Here is a 20,439-nt window from a genome sequence, read left to right on the forward strand (position 1 = left end):
GAGTATCTTATAAGTCAGATAAATAAATTACCTAAAGCTATTTTTGATGATGATCTAGAAGGGTCAGTTTACAAAATATGGTTACTAGAGTATCTACTTCAACTGGAAATTAGGCATCATGCTTATATAACATCAGTATTATATTATCTTTACTGATTTCATTGGCTTTATTCATTGGCTAGTGTATTATAATTTTGGTTTGTTTGAGGGTTGAATTAAAAATACAAGGATTTTAAATGTTTCACAATTTAGGATCAAGTAGTACAGCCATTTTTGGTGGCCTTCCTCTCTTTGTTCCTAACATTTCTTGATTGGCTTTGCTTTTTTCCCCCTAATACCAGAACAATTTCTTATTTACATGGCCTTTTAATTTTTTTTTCTAAAGTTAGGGTTGCAGTTGTTTTATTTCTGCTAGTTTATCTCTGCTTTTAAGTAACAGTTTTTACTGTTTGAATTTTTAAAAAAAATAATACAGTATATTTTAACTGCAGTTTGTTGCCTTGTATGTTTTTACAGCTGTTATTGCAGGGTAATGAATACATTTTAGTAAGTTTTAGAATTGTTTTGAATTCCCAAAATAATCAACTATAATTTTACTTCAGGAGAATATTAAAAAGTGAACCTCCATATCCACAAGAAATGACTGCATTAGCTAAAGATTTAATTCAGTGCCTTCTAATGAAAGATCCTAAGAAAAGATTGGGTTGTGGTTCAGGGAGTGCTGATGAAATCAAACAACATTCCTTCTTCAAGGTAAAATCAATTTTGTCTTTGTTATAAACTACTCATTTTTATATTGGCTATTTTTTAGATATTATATTTTTTAGATATTTTAGATACTAATCCCTGGAGAGAGATATCAGATTCCTTCTGTACAGTATTTAAGTGCCCTCAAAAGCAGAATCACATATTTCAGCACAACCTTTAACCTGAATTTGGCTAATTGTTCTAGAATAAAGTGCTATAAGTTTTTCCTTTCTATATTTTAAAGACATTTTAATTATGGGTAAATCATTTCACAGTTTGGCATGTAGTAAAAGACAACACAATTGCCTCTGTCATCCCCTTTACCATTTGGGTTTTAAAGCAGATGGGGAACACTTAACAAATAGAAGACCACCATTTTTACTTCCTAAGAACATCTGTTTCAAATTATGCTAATAAATGAAGCTTTTGCATTGTTCGATGGGGCACAAGCCTGGTAATCTCAAAAGGTGAGCTTTTGGGCATTGCCCCTATCTCTATAGGAGCCATATTGAATGGGTATGGGTATGGGTATGACTAATCAATCAATAATAATGCCTCCTTACTTTTTCAAAAATATATGAATAATTTTCCTCAGTGTTACTGCCATTATTTGTAATTCATTAAGCAGTTTCTTTGAATGGTGATCATGATGAACCATTCAGCAATTTATCTTTGACTATATTTGCTAATAATACAGGTAGTCCTCGACTTATGACTGCAATTGAACCCAAAATTTTTGTTGCTAAGTGAGAGAATTGTCAAGTGAATTTTGCCCCATGTTCTGACCTTTCTTGCCACAGTTATTAAGTGAATCTCTGCAATTGTTAAGTTAATAACACAGTTGTTAAGTGAATCTGGCTTTCCTGTTTACTTTGCTTGTTAGAAAGTCGCAAAAGGTGATCACATGACCCCAGGACACTGCAACCATCATAAATATGAGTCAGTTGCCAAGCATCCAAATTTTTATTACGTGACCATGGGGATGCTGCAATGGTTGTAAGTGTGCAAAATGGTCACTTCATTTTTTTCAGTCCTGTTGTAACTTCAAATGGTCACCAAATGGAACTGTTGTAAATCAGGACAACCTGTAAATCATAATTAATCCTGTAATCCTATGCATAGAATAAGTCCACTTATATTTGAATAGATATGAATGGAAAGGTAAATCATGATCTATTTTCTCTGAACAATTTATATTGACAGCTGAAACAATTACCTTTTGGTCTGTTCACTCTTTTCTATGTTTAATTTAATATATTGATGCAGAAAATAAATTGGAATGACTTGGCTGCCAAAAAAGTGTCTGCTCCATTTAAACCAATAATTCGTGATGAGTTGGATGTTAGTAATTTTGCAGAGGAGTTTACAGAAATGGATCCAACATATTCTCCAGCAACCACTCCAGAGGCTGCAGACAAGCTGTTCCAGGTAACTGGAAAATTCCAGCCATATAATAATATTACTAAAATTTTTGGAGAGATAAGTTACAAATTAAATAAGAGCATCCATCCATCCTATTATCAAATGATTGAACTACAGGCAACTGTAGTGTTGGAAGAGAGATATTAAAATTAGTATAAAGAAGAAAACTAAATAATCACTGCTATGTCAGCTACAACTATCCTTTAGAGAAGAGTGTGTCTAACATGCATATGTGTCAATAGCAAAGTGAAGTTACATCAACATTGCAAACTCTGCACTCTCAGACCTGATGTCTGCATAAATATGCATGTTGTGGGTTGCATCATATGCATGTCTCATCACTTGCGTTCCCATACAGAATTCTATTCCAGTATTAAGAGAAAGGTTTTTTTAAAAAAAGTAGCATTCTTTGGATCATATTAAATATAACTGGTATATAATAAACTACAAAGAAATATAAAAGAATGAAATGCCAGCTAACATCATCTGTGATGCATGAGATAAAATTAGTGATTGATTAGTTTGATTGAAACAACTAGTGAATGATTAAATACAAAGAAAAAAAACTGAGAAAGAAATTTAATATTACATTTTGATTTTTCCAACATTTCCCTTATAGGAAATATTATTTCAGAAATTGAGAATCCATTATTGATAAATGATTTAAATCTGTAGGATTATAAACTTTAAAATAAAATAAGAAAAATGGCTTGTGCAGATGCAAATCTTTACAAGTTTAAAATAGTAACAGAGATTGGGAAAACTTGCTTATGGCCTGATTGCACTAGGGAGATTCTATGGCCTCTCAGGGGAAGGACAATTATTTTGCTTTCTCTGTGGTTGGTGTTGTTTTGCCTGCAGAGAAGATGAAGTGAGGAATATAAAATGAAATTATAATAAGACAGTTGTGGAAAGAACAGGTAGCAGACTGGACATAGGAATGCTTGAACAATAAAGCAGAAATGTAGAAACAGGCTGGGGAAGTATAAATTATCATCTGTCAGTGGCATATCAGGGTTTGGGGAAAGGTAATACAAATTGTTTAGAGATAGAAAGTAAAAGATAATAGCAAGTTAAAGGAAATATCCAGAAATGCTAGTTGGACTTGAAAAGCATATTGTTTGTAAGGGATAGAACAGCTGTAGAAAGACCAACCAGCTCTTTTTTAAATGAATTCTTGTAGTTATATATTTGATAGCTCTAAGAATCTAATTGCGGAGTGCACTGGAAAAAAGTTAAAACACTATATCCACAAAGTAAAAAAAAAAAGGTAAAATATATAAATACCTTTATATATTATATGTAAATAAATATAAAATAATCTTAAATCTTTACTGTATATTGGTATATTTAAACATACTATAAATTTCTTTTTAAATATAATTATTGCAAAACAGGCAAATCAATCTGGTTTATTTAGAATTAATAAATTGAAATGTGTATATCAAGATTAAGTCAATACAGGTAGTCCTTGATTTACAACAGTTTATTTAGTGACTGTTCAAAGTTACAACAACATTGAAAAAACCTATGACCCTTTTTCACACTTAATGACCATTGTAACATCCTATGGTCACATGATCAAAATTCAGACACTTGGCAACTGACTTGTTAAGTCAGATTCACTTAACAACTTACTAACATAACTGCAGTGATTCATTTAACAACTGTGGCAAGAAAGGTCGTAAAATGGGACAAAATTCACTTCACTGTCTCTCATCAACAGAAATTTTGGGCTCAGTTGTAATCATGAGTCAAGGACTACCTGTAATAAAAACTTAGAACAAACCATAGGTTTCCTCTCTGGTTTCTGTCTTAAAAGTAATTGTTCCAGGTTAGTACTATATAACACAAGTGGCAAAACAATAAATCATGAGGAGATGGTGTACCATTGCCCACACTTGGGAATGGGACACTGGACAACTGATTGTATTGTAGGGCCCTTCCGGACAACAGTGAAATCTCAATACTATGATTATATGATTCCCTCTCCTATAACAGAATTAGGGGTTTGCGATCACAGCCTATCCTTGTGACAGGGCTATTGCAACTGATGAAGAGTCATTTCAAAGTAGTAAACATATTGCTGCTTTGTGCGCTGTACATTCCCACTGAAGAGAATTCTTACTTCACTGGGGTCCCAGCTTCTGATCTCTCCTTTAGCAACGTGCTGGTATGGTTAGGAAAGATGTCTAAATGCAAAACTGTTCATTCACCAGTATTAGTACGATAGTGTCCTCTACATGAGGCATATGCGCCTTGGTGGCGCAGGAAACCAAAGTGCTGTTAAGTAGCACAAGTTGCCTGCAATTACTGCAAGTTCAAATCTCACCAGGCTCAAGGTTGATTCAGCCTTTCATCCTTTCGAAGTAGATAAAATGAGGACCCGGTTTGTGGGGGCAATAAGCTGACTTCGTATAAAAAAGAACACCGCTGGGTGTGTGTGTGTGAAAGCCCTACTAAGCAGGAATATAAAGTATGAAAGCTATGGTTAACGCATTGTAAGCCGCCTTGAGTCTCCAGAGAAGGGCGGCATATAAATCGAACCAATAAATAAATAAATAAATAAATAAATAAATAAATAAATAAATAAATAAATAAAATGAGGAGACCACCAAGAAGCTATAAGGTGTAAAGAATACATTGTTAGATAATTTCTGGCTGGTCTCTAACTGCATCGGTTTGGGGGAAGATGATGGGGCTTTTAACCCAGGGAGCCCTGGAAGAAGCAGTCTTTATGGATCCTTTTTAATTGTGTTTCAGGCTCAGGTATAATACTGAGACAGGATTGATTGTATTGCGGATAACACAAGTGGGCTAGGGATGGCATGACAGTCCTGGGTCTTCCTGATCTCTTAGCGGCTTTCAATATAAATGATTGCGGAGGAGAAATTCTATTGCAAGGGGTTCTTGTTTCTCTGGTTTTACAGGTAGTCTTCGACTTACAACCATTCATTTAGTGACCATTTAAAGTTACAACACTGAAAAAAGTGATTATGACCAGTTTTCCCACTTACCACCATTGTAGGATCCCCATGGTCATGTGATCAAAATTCAAGTGCTTGGCAACTGGCATATATTTATGACAGTTGCACTGTCCCAGGGTCACATATCTCCAGGACTGCCTTCATTTAGCCTGAATAATAAACTTTTGATAATCCTATTTTTCAATGAGATAGTGTATGGGTTTGAAACCAGAAGGCAACATTTTCTACCACAACACCAATTTGAAGGAATAGACTCTCTTTGCATATTAGATTAGAAGCCACTGTAATTGTCTTCTGGAAAGCATTAAAAACCAAGATATTCCAGAAAGCCTTTGCAATTTGAATGCTGTATTGCTGCCACTGTTCTGTTAATTGTCATTAGAAAGATGTGATTTAACTGTTATGAGGTTGTGTAACAGAAAATATGAAAGTATTTTATTGAAATTAAGTTACTATGCTTGCATGATTTATTTTAACAGAGTGCAGTGTTCAACACAGTGATCGTTGTAATTTTTTTCCAAGCATGATTAACCTAATATTGACATTAGGGCTAAAATTAGATAATTAAAATTTTGCACATAACTGATGTTTGGTTTCTTTATCCTTTAGGGATATTCTTTTGTTGCTCCTTCTATCTTATTCAAACACAATGCAGCCATTATGGATCCTGTTTATTTTCTGACAAAACATAACCAACCTGGAGTTACAAATATTGCGAGAAGTGCTATGATGAAGGTAGTCATAACCATTAACCATTTAAACATATAAAAAGTCTACAGTACATAATGTATTTTAATGTGAAATATAAAACTAAATAATAGTTTTCTTTGCTGCGTATACAAGAATATTTTTTAATCTGGGCTACTTTTGCTAATAACCTACTTAGCAATAGAATTTTTTTTAAAAAATAGCAGTAGAACTCTCATATCCTGCTTGTTAGCTGGCATTTGACATGGGTGCATCTAGTAAGCTGATGTAAGGCATAGAAATAAGCTTTATCCAGGTCTCCCAGGGAAGTTCTTACATGCATGTTTTCATACCACAAGAATAAGCTTAGAAAGCTCTGTAGATTTGCCTGTATATTCTTGAATGAATACAGAATGAATACAGAATGTATAATGAATACACATTTTATAAACAGTATATATACACAGTAATATAACCAGTGTCATGGGCATACATGGACACAGTAATATACCCGGCCTCTGCTAATACTGCTTGAAGCACTGATGAATAGGCAACTTGTTAATAAACATATTTTCTTTTAGCCCAAACTATCTGGTAATGAAGTTCCTTTTGCATATGCCGTTTAAGTGTATATGCTTACTATTGTCTATTTTTTATTTTATTCAGTAACTGTTAATAAATAAAATGAAATATTTCATTTCAGGACTCTCCATTTTATCTCCATTATGAGCTGGACTTAAAAGAAAAACCACTGGGAGAAGGGAGTTTTTCCATCTGTCGAAAATGCTTACACAAGAAAACTAGATGTGAATATGCAGTAAAAATAATCAGTAAGAGGTATAATAATAATAATAATAATAATAATATAATAATACTAATAATACTAATACTAATAATACTACTACTACTACTACTACTACTACTAATAATAATAATAATAATAATAATAATAATAATTTTATTTCTATACCGCCCTTCTCCCAAAGGACTCAGGGCGGTGTACAACCTATTTAAAAACAGAATCAACATCAATTTAAAATAATTTAAAAATATTAAATAAATTTGGCTTAATTTAAAACCCCAAAAATTTAAAACATCCAATTTAAAATTATGTTGCTAACCCAGCCTGGCGGAACAACAGGGTCTTGAATGCGCAGCGAAATACCCGGAGGTCAGAAATCTTACGAATTTCCGGGGGCAGTTCATTCCACAGGGCTGGGGCTCCCACAGAGAAGGCCCTCCCCCTGGGTGTCGCCAGCTGACATGACTTGGCCGATGGCACCCTGAGAAGACCCTCTCTGTGGGAGTGGACTGGTTGGTGGGAGGCTATCGGTGGCAGAAGACGGTCTCGAAGGTACCCGGGTCCTGTGCCATGGAGCGCTTTAAAGGTGGTGACCAACACCTTGAATTGCACCCGGAAGATGACTGGGAGCCAGTGTAGCTCGCGCAGGAGGGGTGTCACGTGGGCGCAATGGGTTGCACCCATAACCACCCGCGCGGCCGCATTCTGGACCAGTTGGAGCCTCCGAGTGCTCTTCAAGGGGAGCCCCATGTAGAGAGCATTACAATAGTCCAACCAGGAGGTAACAAGGGCATGAGTGACTGTGTGCAAGGCGTTCCAGTCCAGAAAGGGCTGCAACTGGCGAATCAGGCGAACCTGATAAAAGGCCCCCCTGGCCACGGCCGTCATATGCTCTTCTAAAGACAGCCGTGCGTCCAGGAGGACACCCAGATTGCGAGCCCTCTCTGTGGGGGGCAAAGATTCACCCCCAATAGTCAGCGATGGCACCTGCTGACTATATCGGGACGCCGGAAGCCACAACCACTCGGTCTTGGAAGGGTTGAGTGTGAGCCTGTTCCTCCCCATCCAGACCCGCACGGCCTCCAGGCAGCGAGACATCACATCAAGGGCATCGTTGGGGTGGTCTGGGGTGGAGATGTACAGCTGAGTGTCGTCAGCGTACAGATGACACTTCACCCCAAAACCACGGATGATCTCACCCAGCGGCTTCACATAAATGTTGAACAGGAGGGGCGAGAGGACCGACCCTTGCGGCACTCCCCATGCGAGATGCCTCGAGGTCGACCTCTGTCCCCCTGCCAACACAAACTGCGAGCGGTCGGAGAGGAAGGAGGAGAACCACCGCAGAACGGTGCCCCCCATTCCTAACCCCCTCAACCGCTACAGCATGATACCATGGTCGATGGTATCAAAAGCCGCTGAGAGATCTAATAGGACTAGGACAGAGGAGCAACCCCTGTCCCGAGCCCTCCAGAGATCATCCACCAATGCCGTTTCTGTGCTGTATCCCTGCCTGAAGCCCGACTGGCACGGGTCCAGATAGATAGCTTCATCCAGGTGTCGGGGAAGCTGTCGTGCCACCACGCTCTCAACAACCTCAATAATAGATTATTTCTTTTTTTAAAAAAAATAAAAAAAATAAAATTAATGTAATGTTAATTTCTATGAAACCCTGCAATTTAAATATTCTCTGAACAGTTTAAGATATACAAGAAAACAGGATGGGACAGTAGCAAAATTAAAATTGAAAAGCTTTGGATGAAAACCTGAAGCAACAGAATCATAATTTTACAGTAAAGTCTGGGAAATTAAGAAGCATGCTATATAAAAAAATAACACAGTGGCTAGATAAGCCCTCCTGGGAAAGTGCTACATTCTCTTTCCTTTTCGTATCTCATTTTGTTAAACTTCCAATCTCCTATTTCTTACTTCCTTTCTAAACTTTGCTTACTCTAAAAGGGAGCAGCATGATGATTACATATGTATATCTATATCTTCATACAAGCTGCCATTCACCTCCATTCTGAGGTTAGTGGCATCTGAAGGAGAATCTCAAATTTCTTTACTTAGTTAACAAAATAAATGTTTCTTAATGCTTTAAAAGATTATGCTTAATTGAAACAAACAACTGTCTTATATAAAAATATTGAAACATTTTAAGTACTTATAGCACATACGTCAACCCTGAATTGATAGGGAATTTGAGTCATCAAGTCCATCCAACTGCTCAATGAGTGAAAAAAACTGATCCATTTAATGATGGAAAGCCTATCATCTTATTTAGTTATTGGTTTCACTATCAAGCTGCTCTTATTCTTAGGAGGTTTTCCCTAATAGGTTACAGGGAGGAATATTCTAATTAAGTGTTCATTACTCTATGTTGCATTCTAAGATAGTAGAAAATAGCTTTTAGTTTTTTTGGACATCCCTTCAGATGGTTCAAGAGTGATCTATTCTGACCCATCAGTCTTCTGTTTTGAGTACTGAACACATCTAGTTCGTGCCTACAGAAAGTCAATGTCTTCTTATTTCTATTTCTATTTTTATATTTTTGGGATTAAATCAGTGGTGAAATGCTACCGGTTCGCACTGGTTCGGGTGAACCTGTAGTAAAAAAAGCTACCAATTCCTGCAAACCGGTATTTCCGACGAACAGCTGTGCCACGCGATTTAAAATCACTAGAAAGCAGGAAATCCTGCTTTCTAGCGAATCTAAATCGCACGGCACAGCCATCCCCCCCTTGCAGTTCTACTTACCTTCCCAAGCCTCCTTTTTCCACACGAAGTGCACGTTTGGTGTGTATTGTGCATGCGTGCAGCATGCATTTGGTATGTATGCGCGCATGCAGCGCACACATTTGGCGTGCACCGTGCATGCGCGGGCAGTGAACTGGTGGCAAACCAGGGAAGATTTCACCACTGGATTAAATCCTTTTTAAATATTGTCCTTAGAGCTGAAATTAGTACTCAGTGTAGGATCTGCCCAACAAAGAATAGACTAGAACTGCACCCTTTCTGATAAAGATAAGAAAAAGAAACAGTTTCTACCCTCAATCATACAATGTGAAGAATACAAAGATACAAGTTCTTAATGTAACAAGGATCTTAGCCTTCTCCTTTGTCACAGCTTGAAAACTGTTGGATGACCATTATATTAAGATGTGGCTTTTAAAAGAACATTGTTTACATCTTAGGAAATGTTTTAATAAAAATTTGGAGTCTAATTTATAAAGATGGCATTGTAAAATCACAGATTTGTTTTATCATAATATTCACTGATTTAATTTTTCAGGCTAGAAGTCAACACTCAGAGAGAAATTACAGCTTTAAAACTCTGTGAAGGACATCCCAATGTTGTGAAATTGCATGAAATTTATCATGATCAGGTATTACACTATGCTTTGCTTTCTGTATTTGCTCTGCATAATCTTTAGAAAGCAAGCGAGAGAGGGTGGTATGATTATTAGAAACATGCTATGGTAAATGAAAATGAAAGGAACACAAATAAGACAGTATACTGAAGGTTTTTAGTGTTAGTTCTTTCTATGGAAATGTTTTAACTTTCAAAACTCTATTTTCATCTCTTCAGTTAAATTAATAATTGTTCTATGTTGTGTTGGGAGGCACTAATAGACTCTGCCAGAACAGCTACTCTGTTAAGAAATGAATATATTTATTATAGTGTAAAGCTACTGTGACCAACACTTTACTTGTTGGAGAGAAGCCAGCTGGTTTCAGTCAGGTGAAAGGGTGTCAGCCAGTATAAATTCAACCCCTTTCTCAATTCTGGATAGAAATACTCTAGTATTTAGCAATGTGGCGCTGCCTTTTTCATCCTAACTATTGAAGACCTGTTATATTCCCCGTCTAATAATACTATGTAAAAAGTGTTTTCAGAGAGGACTAAAACGTTCTAATCCATTTTAAATGATCTTGAAGGGAAACAAAGGAAAAATTAAATATCAGTATTGCGGTAACTTTTAGCCTTTGGCCGTATCCAATGAAATAATTATAGGAGGAGCTACTTTGGTATTATTTAAACTATAGGGTTTACTAATCTCAAAATATTAACCTTTTATCTAGAACAGCAAAATGTGCTGTTTAATCAGGATGTGTCAACTTATTTCCAGGGTTAGTTACCAAATAACCCAAATCATATCACATTCTCAGTTGTTGGAATTCAAGAGTATAGAATCCAATGGTGTATGATGAGACGTTTACTTGCTCATTGAGATTTTGTTTTTGGAGCTAAGCCTCTAGAATAAATTTTGTGGGTTCTTCTGAAACTTAGGAAGGTGTGATAGAAGAATCATCTGTTCCATTTTGATGGTGGAAGCTGATTTGATTCCTGGAAATACATTACAACATATCACTTGAAAGAATTTTCAAAATTGTACTGTATTTTAATTGAATAGTAAATCTGTCCAACTAATTATTTCTCTTTCTCTACATTTAGAAATACATTTTTCTAAAAATTATCTTTGTTTTTAGCTCCATACGTTTCTAGTAATGGAACTACTGAAAGGGGGAGAATTACTTGAACGCATCCAGAAAAAGAAGTACTTCAGTGAAACTGAAGCTAGTTACATCATGCGCAGATTAGTTTCTGCAGTGAGCCATATGCATGATGTGGGAGTAGTGCACAGAGACTTAAAACCCGAGGTATGAATTTAGGAAATGTGTGAAGCTTGCGAAGTCTGACCATATTCACCTTTCCTCCCTTCATATTAATTTATTAATTCTCCTTTACTTTATCAATTTATTATAGCTGTATTTTTTAGTAATTGATATAAATAAAAGCATAATAAAATATTTATAAAACCATTAAGATAAGGACAACTTATCAATAGTAAGGTAATATTTTCTTATAAGAGATACATAACCTGTGAGTTATGAGAGGTGTCATTTTAGTCAATTGCCTACTCGCCTGTCCTGTAATACAGGTAGTCTTTGACTTACAACAGTTCATTTAGTGACCGTTCAAAGTTACAACGGTACTGAAAAAAGTGATTTATGACCGTTTTTCACAACACTTATGACTGTTGCAGCATCCCCATGGTCATGTCATCAAAATCCAGATGCTTGGCAACTGATTCATATTTATGATGGGTTGCAGTGGGGGTCATGTGATCTCACCTATTGTGACCTTCTGACAAGCAAAGTCAATGAAAAAGCCACATTCACTTTACAATCATGTCACTAACTTAACAACTGCAGTGATTCACTTAACAACTGTGGCAAGAAAGATTGTAAAATGGAGCAAAATTCGTTTAACAAATGTCCCACTTAGCAACAGAGATTTTAGTCGTAAGTTGAGGACTACCTGTATAGCCTTCTGTGTATTTTTATTAGTTTTATTTATTAAATGGAGTGTCCATTATACATGCACTGTTTTCCAGCTTAATGTTAGAACTATAGAAATTACATTCTAAGTTAGTAAATTCCACTTCACTGGAATTGTGGGAGGTATGGCTGTAGAGGACAAATCGAAACACACCATTCTGCTAATGGAATATTTCTATACGTAGAAGAAAATTATTTGAAGTCATCCTACAAGAAAAGCTATGCTTAGGCAAAGACTTACTGTGGGTGTAGGGAGTAAGGAAGATGACCTTGATGGCAATATATAAGAACTCTTGTTATTATTATATTTTTAACCTGCCCTTTTCCCCGTTATCTAGCGAAAGAGGTTGAATCATTTTTAAATCCAGAGAAATGAGAAGCAGGTATAGCACAGGCTTGTTATTAAAGCCAATCTCAATAAAAGTAGTTTTAGCCTTTCTGTGAGTTTTATTTCCTGGTCTGCTCTACAATGCTGAAGGGGTAACAAATTAAATTGAAATAGAAGATACTGCTTTGAATAAACAGTTGAGTTTATAGATCTCAGTTGTTCTTAAGAAGCCTTTAAATAAGTCTAATCATTTTGTCTGATTTTTTTCTGTACTTATTTGCACAGAATTTCTTTTACTCATTAAAGCAGCTTTTTTCAGTTTTCCATATGAGCATAAAAAACTGAAGCTGCTTTAAGAGTTGCATTAACTTTTAGTGAGTGTATTTCTTAAAGCTGTATTTGTTCCTGTGAAAATTATTAGCTAGTTTATTGAGTAGCTGAGAGGTGTTGCACTCATTTGAGGTCTGAGCCACTTTATTAAATCATTTTTAAGCATGCCTAGCCCTGCTTTTCACTAGACTGGTAGTCCTCATTTGACAATGGAAATTGGGACTGGGAGCTCCATCACTAAGCAATGCCGCATGATCACAAGACTTATGATGGCATTAGCAGCAGTTTCAATTGCTGTTGTTAGGTGAATTTCACATGGCTGTGGCATCCTGTGATCTTATCACCACCATTTGTGACTCCTTGCTGGCTTCCTCATTGACTTTGCTTAATGGAAGCTGGTAGTGAAGATTGCAAATGGCAAAAGCATGGCAGCAGAGCACTGTGCCCAAATGATGATCATGTGACGCTGTAAAGATTACAACTATGAGGAACTATAAGTTTATAAGTCTCCTTGTTCAATGCTATCATAACTTCAAACGGTTGCTGAATGAGTGGTCTCTGAATGATGCCTGTATTGCTTTAGGTTGTTTTTTTTCATTCTTGGCTTTTAGAGAAAAGATTTCCTGAGTATATAAAATATAACATGGAGTTACGGTACCTTTTGTCATCGGTAAAATAAAATCATTTCAGCATTACTGGCTATAATGAGACAATTAATTCTACTTCTCTAATTTTTTTTAGAATTTGTTATTCACAGATGAAAGTGATAATTCAGAAATAAAAATAATTGATTTTGGATTTGCCCGATTAAAACCTTCAGACAATCAGCCTCTTAGAACTCCATGTTTTACCCTTCATTATGCTGCTCCAGAACTCTTAAATCATAATGGTTATGATGAATCCTGTGATCTCTGGAGTCTGGGAGTTATTTTGGTAAGTATTTTTGGTATTTTTAAAGAGGTAATCAAGCATGAGTGATAACAATAATAATGGGAAAACTTAATAGTATTTGATGTATATAAATGTTCAGCATTAACGTTGAGCAGAATATGAAGTATTTCATTAGATCTAGCAGAAAAGGCTAACAAAAGTATATTGCAATTCAATTGGCTAAAATCCACAGCCTTATAGAAACAAAAACTATCTAACAAAATTATAATTGAAAACAAGGTCAAGTATTATAAAAGTTAACCACCTATCACATTCAGAAATATTTAGACTAACTGCCTAGTAAGTAAAATATCTGAAAATAATAAAATTAAATATATTTATCATCATAATAAATTTACTTAGGGTTTTTTGCCTTGGTTGCTAGAGAAAATGGCAGAAACAATTTTGATTTCACTTGAATTAGATCATAAGCCTGGTGACATATTTAGTTTATAGTAAATCCTTTAATTCAGTCAAATTTGTAATTGGTGACCTAGTCTTATTTACAATTAAATTTGTTTCAGTATACTATCTTTGATTGGGTACAGATCTCGGCAATAATTAAGAGGAAGCATATTTTGTCTGGATAGTCCGTTGTTAAAATTATAATAGCAGAGCTGAACAACCAATGGCATTTTACTTAACCACTTTTTATAAAAGATGAGAGTGTAATAAGATTGTACTCTTTCTTATGAAAAAAATGTGACTGGAGCAATTATACTTTAACTTCTGAAAATGATACTTCATTTATACTGTAGATAATCCTTGCTTAATGGCCGATTGCTATTTATAGTATATCTACACAAATATGATAAATAAGAATTGCATTTATCTGTAATTAATCATTTAAAACATTTCATTTCCCCCCCTGAAAAGTATACAATGCTTTCAGGACAAATACCTTTTCAGTCTCAAGATACCAGTATAATATGTACAAATGTTTTGGAAACGATGAAGAAAATTAAAAGAGGGGAATTTTCATTTGAAGGAGATGCTTGGAAAAATGTTTCTCAGGAAGCCAAAGATTTGATACAAGGTATATATGGATCACTGACTTATCTAGTAATTCTTAGGAGTATTAGATAGACATACAGACATTATTTTGTTCATTGACTAATAAAAATACATTCACTAAAATGAATAAAGCAAAGTTAACTCCTAATATCAATGACTTTGTAAGTGAATTTACAAGCAATGTAGCAAAATTTTGCTACTTTTAGAGATATAGATTATCCTGGTTATCTAACAAATAATGCAAATAAAAATTATTGGAAGGGCCCCAGAAATATTGTATAAATAATAAAAAGGTAATCAGCTGGTGGTAAATGTCCGCATAGACCCGGCAGTGCAAAAGAAGATGGAGATATTACTTTTACTTTACTTTACTTTTATTTGATTTGTATACCGCCCTCCTCCCGAAGGACTCAGGGCGGTGAACAGCCAACAATAAAATACATACATACAAAAATTAAAAAGCAGAAATAAAATCGAATTAAATAGTTTGGCCCAATTTAATTCTTGGAAATTACTAAAATATTTGCTGAGGATGCTAGCACAATCTGTATAAATGAATAACTTAAAACTATGTACTGTATTAGATTTCTGTTTCTTTAACATAGCTTCATACCTTATTCTTTTAAGTTTTTACTTTTATAGAATCTAATTCAGATCTTCCGCCTTTCAAATTTGTATGTTTAAAAAAGTTTCAAATGTACATAGACATTTCTAAATTAAAATTAACAAGGTGATTTAACCTATTTAATATATTATTTTGTGACCTTTCTGTAAATAAAGTTTCATTGTAATAAGTTTACATACCCGTTTGCCTGAAAATAAAACCTTGACTTATTTTCTTTTGCGCCCCAAAATAAGCACTAGGGCTTATTTTTGAGGAAACACAATTTCAGGGTGATCAGCCTGGCTGGGCGCCCTGCCCCCCAACACACACACAAGCCAGCAAGAACGCGGGGACCGATGGTCCCTTGGTTGGTGCACTCTGGGGCTATGCAGAGTGGAAGATACAGATCGGAAGGTAGGCGATCCCGATGCGCCACATGGGCTACAGGCAAGTCGAGAAACATGAAGATGGCATTTCTCATGGACAGCCGGTTTTCACATGGGCCACGCGGCATGTCCAGATCACTTGCTTCTTCCCCGTGCCTCTGTCTGCTGTTGGTATTGCTGTGTGAAGACAAGCCTCCTGCAGTTGCCCCCTGCTTCGGCCCACGTTTAGTTTTCCCACGGCGCATCCAGATCACCTGCCTCCCCCCTGCCTCTGCTTCTGCTTGCTGCTTGCACAGGTATTCAACTCACCTATGCTGCATGGGCTGCAGCTGCTGCCAGACATTGTTGGCCCGTGCACGCTCGCCGCCTCCTATACTGGTCATGGCCACCCCCTTCACTAGGGCTTATTTTGGGGTAGGGTTTACATTAGGTGCATGTAAAAAAAACAGGCTGGGACTTGTTTTCGGGGTAGGTCATGTTTTCAGGCAAACATGGTAATAGGAATATCAAAGTATATACATTTAAAATAAAGATTAATAAATTCAGCCATTTAAAAAAAACCCAATTGCCAGTATTTAAGTTATAAATGTTTAGAAATGAATGTTAAATAAGTAACATTCAATAGATAATGTGTGTTACTTTAAAATATCTCATGCATTCATACTAGGACTTCTTACAGTGGATCCAAATAAGAGGATTAAAATGACCAGTTTGAGACACAATGATTGGCTTCAGGATGGTTGCCAACTGTCATCCAACCCATTAATGACTCCAGACAATTTAGGATCTTCAAGAACTTCAATACATGTCAAGGCAACTTTTAATGTAAGTTCACATTACTTCTCTAAATTAAACTATATTTCTTATGTCAGCCTATCATTTACTTTTAAGGCAAGATGCAGTTTGCATTAAGAAGGTAAATATTTTTATTTAAGCTTTATTTTGATTCTTTTAGCATATTTTTTCTCCATCTTTATGAAATGAAATATTCTTACTATTTTCTGTTGGACAAAAGAAATAGTTTGTAGGAAGGGAAAAATGAACAGGTGCTATATACAATTCCCATTGAGGATGGAAATCTGCATATGTCAGCTTTCTTATACTAATAATTTTCAATTGTAGTAATTATACTAAAATTATATATTCTGGATTCTGCCAGAAGATAATTGAAGATGATTCAGTTTCACTTGAGTCAGGCTGTCTCTCTATCGAGGAAATCAGTTGATGGCTTATGTGCTCTCAGTGATGGTATTGACTGAGCAATTATATAGATTTTCTCCTTTGGGGGTCTGTTCCCAATCTGATCCTTCAGATTTCCAACATTGCACCATTGCCCCTATAATTTTCTAGCTACCTTGGGACTGGCCATGCTCTTCTACTTCTTCCTTCAATGTCATTTCCCAACATTATTGACTTTTCCAGAAAGTTAGGTCTTCCCAGAAGATAATTTGAGGTTGGCTATTTCTGCCTCAAGTGAGAAAACAGTAAAAAGTTTATCCTAATGTAATGGCAGAACAAAGCTGAATATAAGAAGATGCATTTTCTGTCTGAATTTCAGTATCTAATTAAACCCTGATTTTCATAAGTGTAGTCACACTTATTAACAAGAATACACAGCTAGGAAAAAAACCTCTAAGACATAGTATATCTTACCTTAAATCAGAGGTGTCAAACTGAAGGCCTGAGGGCCGGATCCGACCGGTGGGGTGCTTAGATGTGGCCTGCAAGGCTGCCCTGGAAACCGCAAGGGACTGGCCCGCAGGCGGCCCTCCTGAGCTCCATTTTCGCTGGCAGAGGGTTTCAGGAGGCTGTCACAGTAGAAAACGGAGCTTGGGAGCCCATTTTCATTGGCAGAGGATTCAGGCCACCCTGACATGAGTAACTCTGCCCCCCCGCCCCCCCCTCCCAGTCTCAAACAACCCTGATGTGGCCCTCAAATGAAATCGAGTTTGACACCCCTGCCTTAAACACCCTTTCATGTTTTGCTCCCAACCTTTCTCAGCCTCTTCCTCCTCCTGCTTCTGCTGCTTCACTTCTGCTCCTTCTTCGCCTTTGAGTCAGTCTGAACTCCTGCTAACTACCTGGATGAATCAATGTTGTTTTCTTGGCAACATTTTGGAAGTTGTTTGTAATTGCCTTCTTTCTAGGGCTAAGAGTGACTAGCTCAAAATCACCCACTTGAATTCATCCCTAGAATAAGACTAGAACCTATGGTTCCCCACTGGTTTTCTATTCAATCCTATATACATACCCCTTTTTTAAAAAGTCTCTTTTTAGAGTCTACTCTTTGGCATTCTCTGTTTAGGATTCATATTTAGCTAAATTGTAGATCAAAAATTCAAATGTCTCTGGAATGGCTAGGTGTGTTTTGCAGTTGATAACAGGCAAAGACAATGATCAAATCTATCATTGGTATGCAGCACTCATGATAGGCCAGGCCACACTTGTGAGGAAGCAAGAACATGGCTGACAACCACAGCAGTAGGAAGAGCCAGTGATTTGATTGGCTCCTCAGAACTCCTTTCCAAATCAAGGCGAGAACTAAGATCTCCCACAAGTTTGCTCCATACAGAGTCTTATCAGGAGGAGAAATAATGAATAACAATTGCCAACCAGTTTGAGATCTCTAGGAGCTAGAAGAAAATCACCCAGCCTAAGTCACGATTCGGTTCCTTCAAAACAGATGCTAGGTTTGTTGCTTACTATTGATTTTCTGGAGGTTAATAGCCTTCTGAAGGGCTACTTGTATCACAACAAGAGTTTCTACAGGATGAAATAAATTTAAGAATGTTTAAGGATTGAACAGAAAAAAATTAATTTTGGAATAACAGCAGAAGAGGGATTAGAATGTTGATATTGGAAAGTTAAAAACTAACTTAAAGGGCTAGATGCATTTGAAAGAATACTTTTTCTGGGTGTTTATAAAACAATATATGAAGATTTTGAAATTAACTGTAAGAAATCCTCCAGTGGGAAATTGTGCTGATTAGGAAAAAAAAACATATAAGAGGAGACTGAAGGTTGATCAGATGGAACCAGAGAGAACTAAGAATTGTTTTTGCTGTTCTAAATAGGCTTTTAACAAGTACAAAAGGGAAGGATTTTGCCTCCAGAACGTTGACAAGGCACCTCTTGCAAAAAGAAGAAAGATGAAAAAGACAAGCACAAGCACAGAGACCCGCAGCAGTTCCAGTGAAAGTTCTCACTCTTCTTCCTCTCAGTCCTATGGTAAAACTACCCCTACAAAAACACTACAGACAACACATCCTACAGATAGCAATAATTCAGATAATATCTTTCAATTCTCTGATTGAAGATCTGTTCTCTTGAATAGTAATTGAAATTTGTTGATGCCTGTGCTCTTTTTAATACAATAATGAGTTATGTTTACAAATTGTCCCTTCTGATTTTTTTTTGTTGTTTCAGTCTGAGGCGAAATTAGGACATGTTGAAATACCACTGTGACTGTAGCCAGAATCAAAATTCAAAAAACAAAAAAGTGATATAAAATGTTTTATTTTAATATGTATGCATCTCCAACAGTTTTTAAAAGATGTCTGTAATCCAGTGGCATAATCTTGCACTGGGGTCCTCTCCTGTTTAGACTTTCACAAGTTCTCATAAATCTGCAAGTCTTTTCATTACATTTGGTTTTCTTTGTAATATACCTATGTGCATGCATACAGAGAGAAAGAGAGAGAGAGAGAGAAAGTTTTCTATATAAGATATATTTTATTGTACAAATTTACAAATTCATGTGTGTATAAAATCCTCAACAAAGATGTGTTTCAATATATTTGCCAGGATCAAAAATAACTTATTTCCTTGAATGCAGAAGCTATTTTCTTATGCAAGACATACACACAAGCCACTTCCTCAGCATATGAAGATGTTCCTGCATAACACATAAGCAGCAACTTAATTTATGTGATAGCTTGGAGACCATATAAAACTTTATTTCTTCCACTTTTTTCTAGTAAGAAAAATTATTTGGGATTTTAAAACTTGACTTGGAGAGAGAGAGAGTGAGCAAGAGAGAAAGAGAAAATTATTCTGTGAGAATTTTATATTCCTTTACCACGCGGATCAAAAAACTAAGCTAATTGGCAGTTGGGTTTTAGCTTAATATTCAAGAGATTTTTATTCTGTATCAAACATCTGTGTAGTTGGTGTTATAATTGTATTTGATAAGTAACAATGATATTGTGAGTACAACTTGGAGATGCTGTAATTTGCTGTAGCAATTTCAATAAGAATTATGAGCTTCTTATATTATTTAATCTTGCAATACATTTTTCTGATATTTTCATGTCTAGACATAATATATCTGAGTTTGCCCGTTTCACACTGGAGTATATTGTAATGCATTTATACATTAGAAAATTAAGGGGATATTCTGTCAAGCACTGTGCTTCATATCTCTACACTGTGTTTTACTATAGTAAAATTTTCCACTGTGGTTATATTTTGGATTCATAAATATGGATTTTTCTGATGCATTTTTAAATGGTAATATTTTAAACTATGAAGTATGATTTATAAATATATGCAGAGCTCTTCCATAGCTCACATGTTGCAGTTCTGCAAACAAAATATGGAAGTAGCCTTATTGGTAATTAGTGAGGCAATTTGTATAAAGTTAAGCTTATATCTAGATACTGGCATGATTAACCTCACTTAGTAGATTTTAGAAATACCTTGCTGTATTGTAGAATGAACAATCCAAATCCTATGCAAATACTCCTTTTATATAAAAACTAATTTCTTTATATAATCATATCTATTATAGTTTTCAGAAATCTCTTACATATTTCTTTAGGGAAACTGAAAAAAAAAACCCTAGAAAAGCCTGAGAATAT

The 20,439-nt window shown here is 35.8% G+C and overlaps 1 protein-coding gene across 5 annotated transcripts in view; it reads left to right on the forward strand.

The window, feature by feature from the left end:
* The window catches only part of RPS6KA5 (ribosomal protein S6 kinase A5), a 30,909-nt gene extending 10,986 nt beyond the window's left edge, over positions 1-19,923 (forward strand). For 3 of the 5 annotated variants that reach the window (XM_034418319.3, XM_087872936.1, XM_034418323.3), the window contains 10 exons: positions 603-753; positions 2,014-2,175; positions 5,766-5,891; positions 6,547-6,680; positions 9,938-10,031; positions 11,137-11,307; positions 13,388-13,579; positions 14,453-14,612; positions 16,248-16,405; positions 18,655-19,923. In XM_034418319.3, the coding sequence (XP_034274210.1) occupies positions 603-753; positions 2,014-2,175; positions 5,766-5,891; positions 6,547-6,680; positions 9,938-10,031; positions 11,137-11,307; positions 13,388-13,579; positions 14,453-14,612; positions 16,248-16,405; positions 18,655-18,894 (1,588 nt within the window). In that variant the 3' untranslated portion in view covers positions 18,895-19,923. The remainder of the gene's footprint in view (positions 1-602; positions 754-2,013; positions 2,176-5,765; positions 5,892-6,546; positions 6,681-9,937; positions 10,032-11,136; positions 11,308-13,387; positions 13,580-14,452; positions 14,613-16,247; positions 16,406-18,654) is intronic. The other 2 variants (XM_034418322.3, XM_034418321.3) reach the window with 2 other exon arrangements.
* The last annotated feature ends 516 nt before the right edge of the window (positions 19,924-20,439 follow it).

This window comes from Pantherophis guttatus, chromosome 1 (assembly GCF_059756535.1).
Source record: "Pantherophis guttatus breed Tessera chromosome 1, ASM5975653v1, whole genome shotgun sequence".
Taxonomy (NCBI): Eukaryota; Metazoa; Chordata; class Lepidosauria; order Squamata; family Colubridae; genus Pantherophis; species Pantherophis guttatus.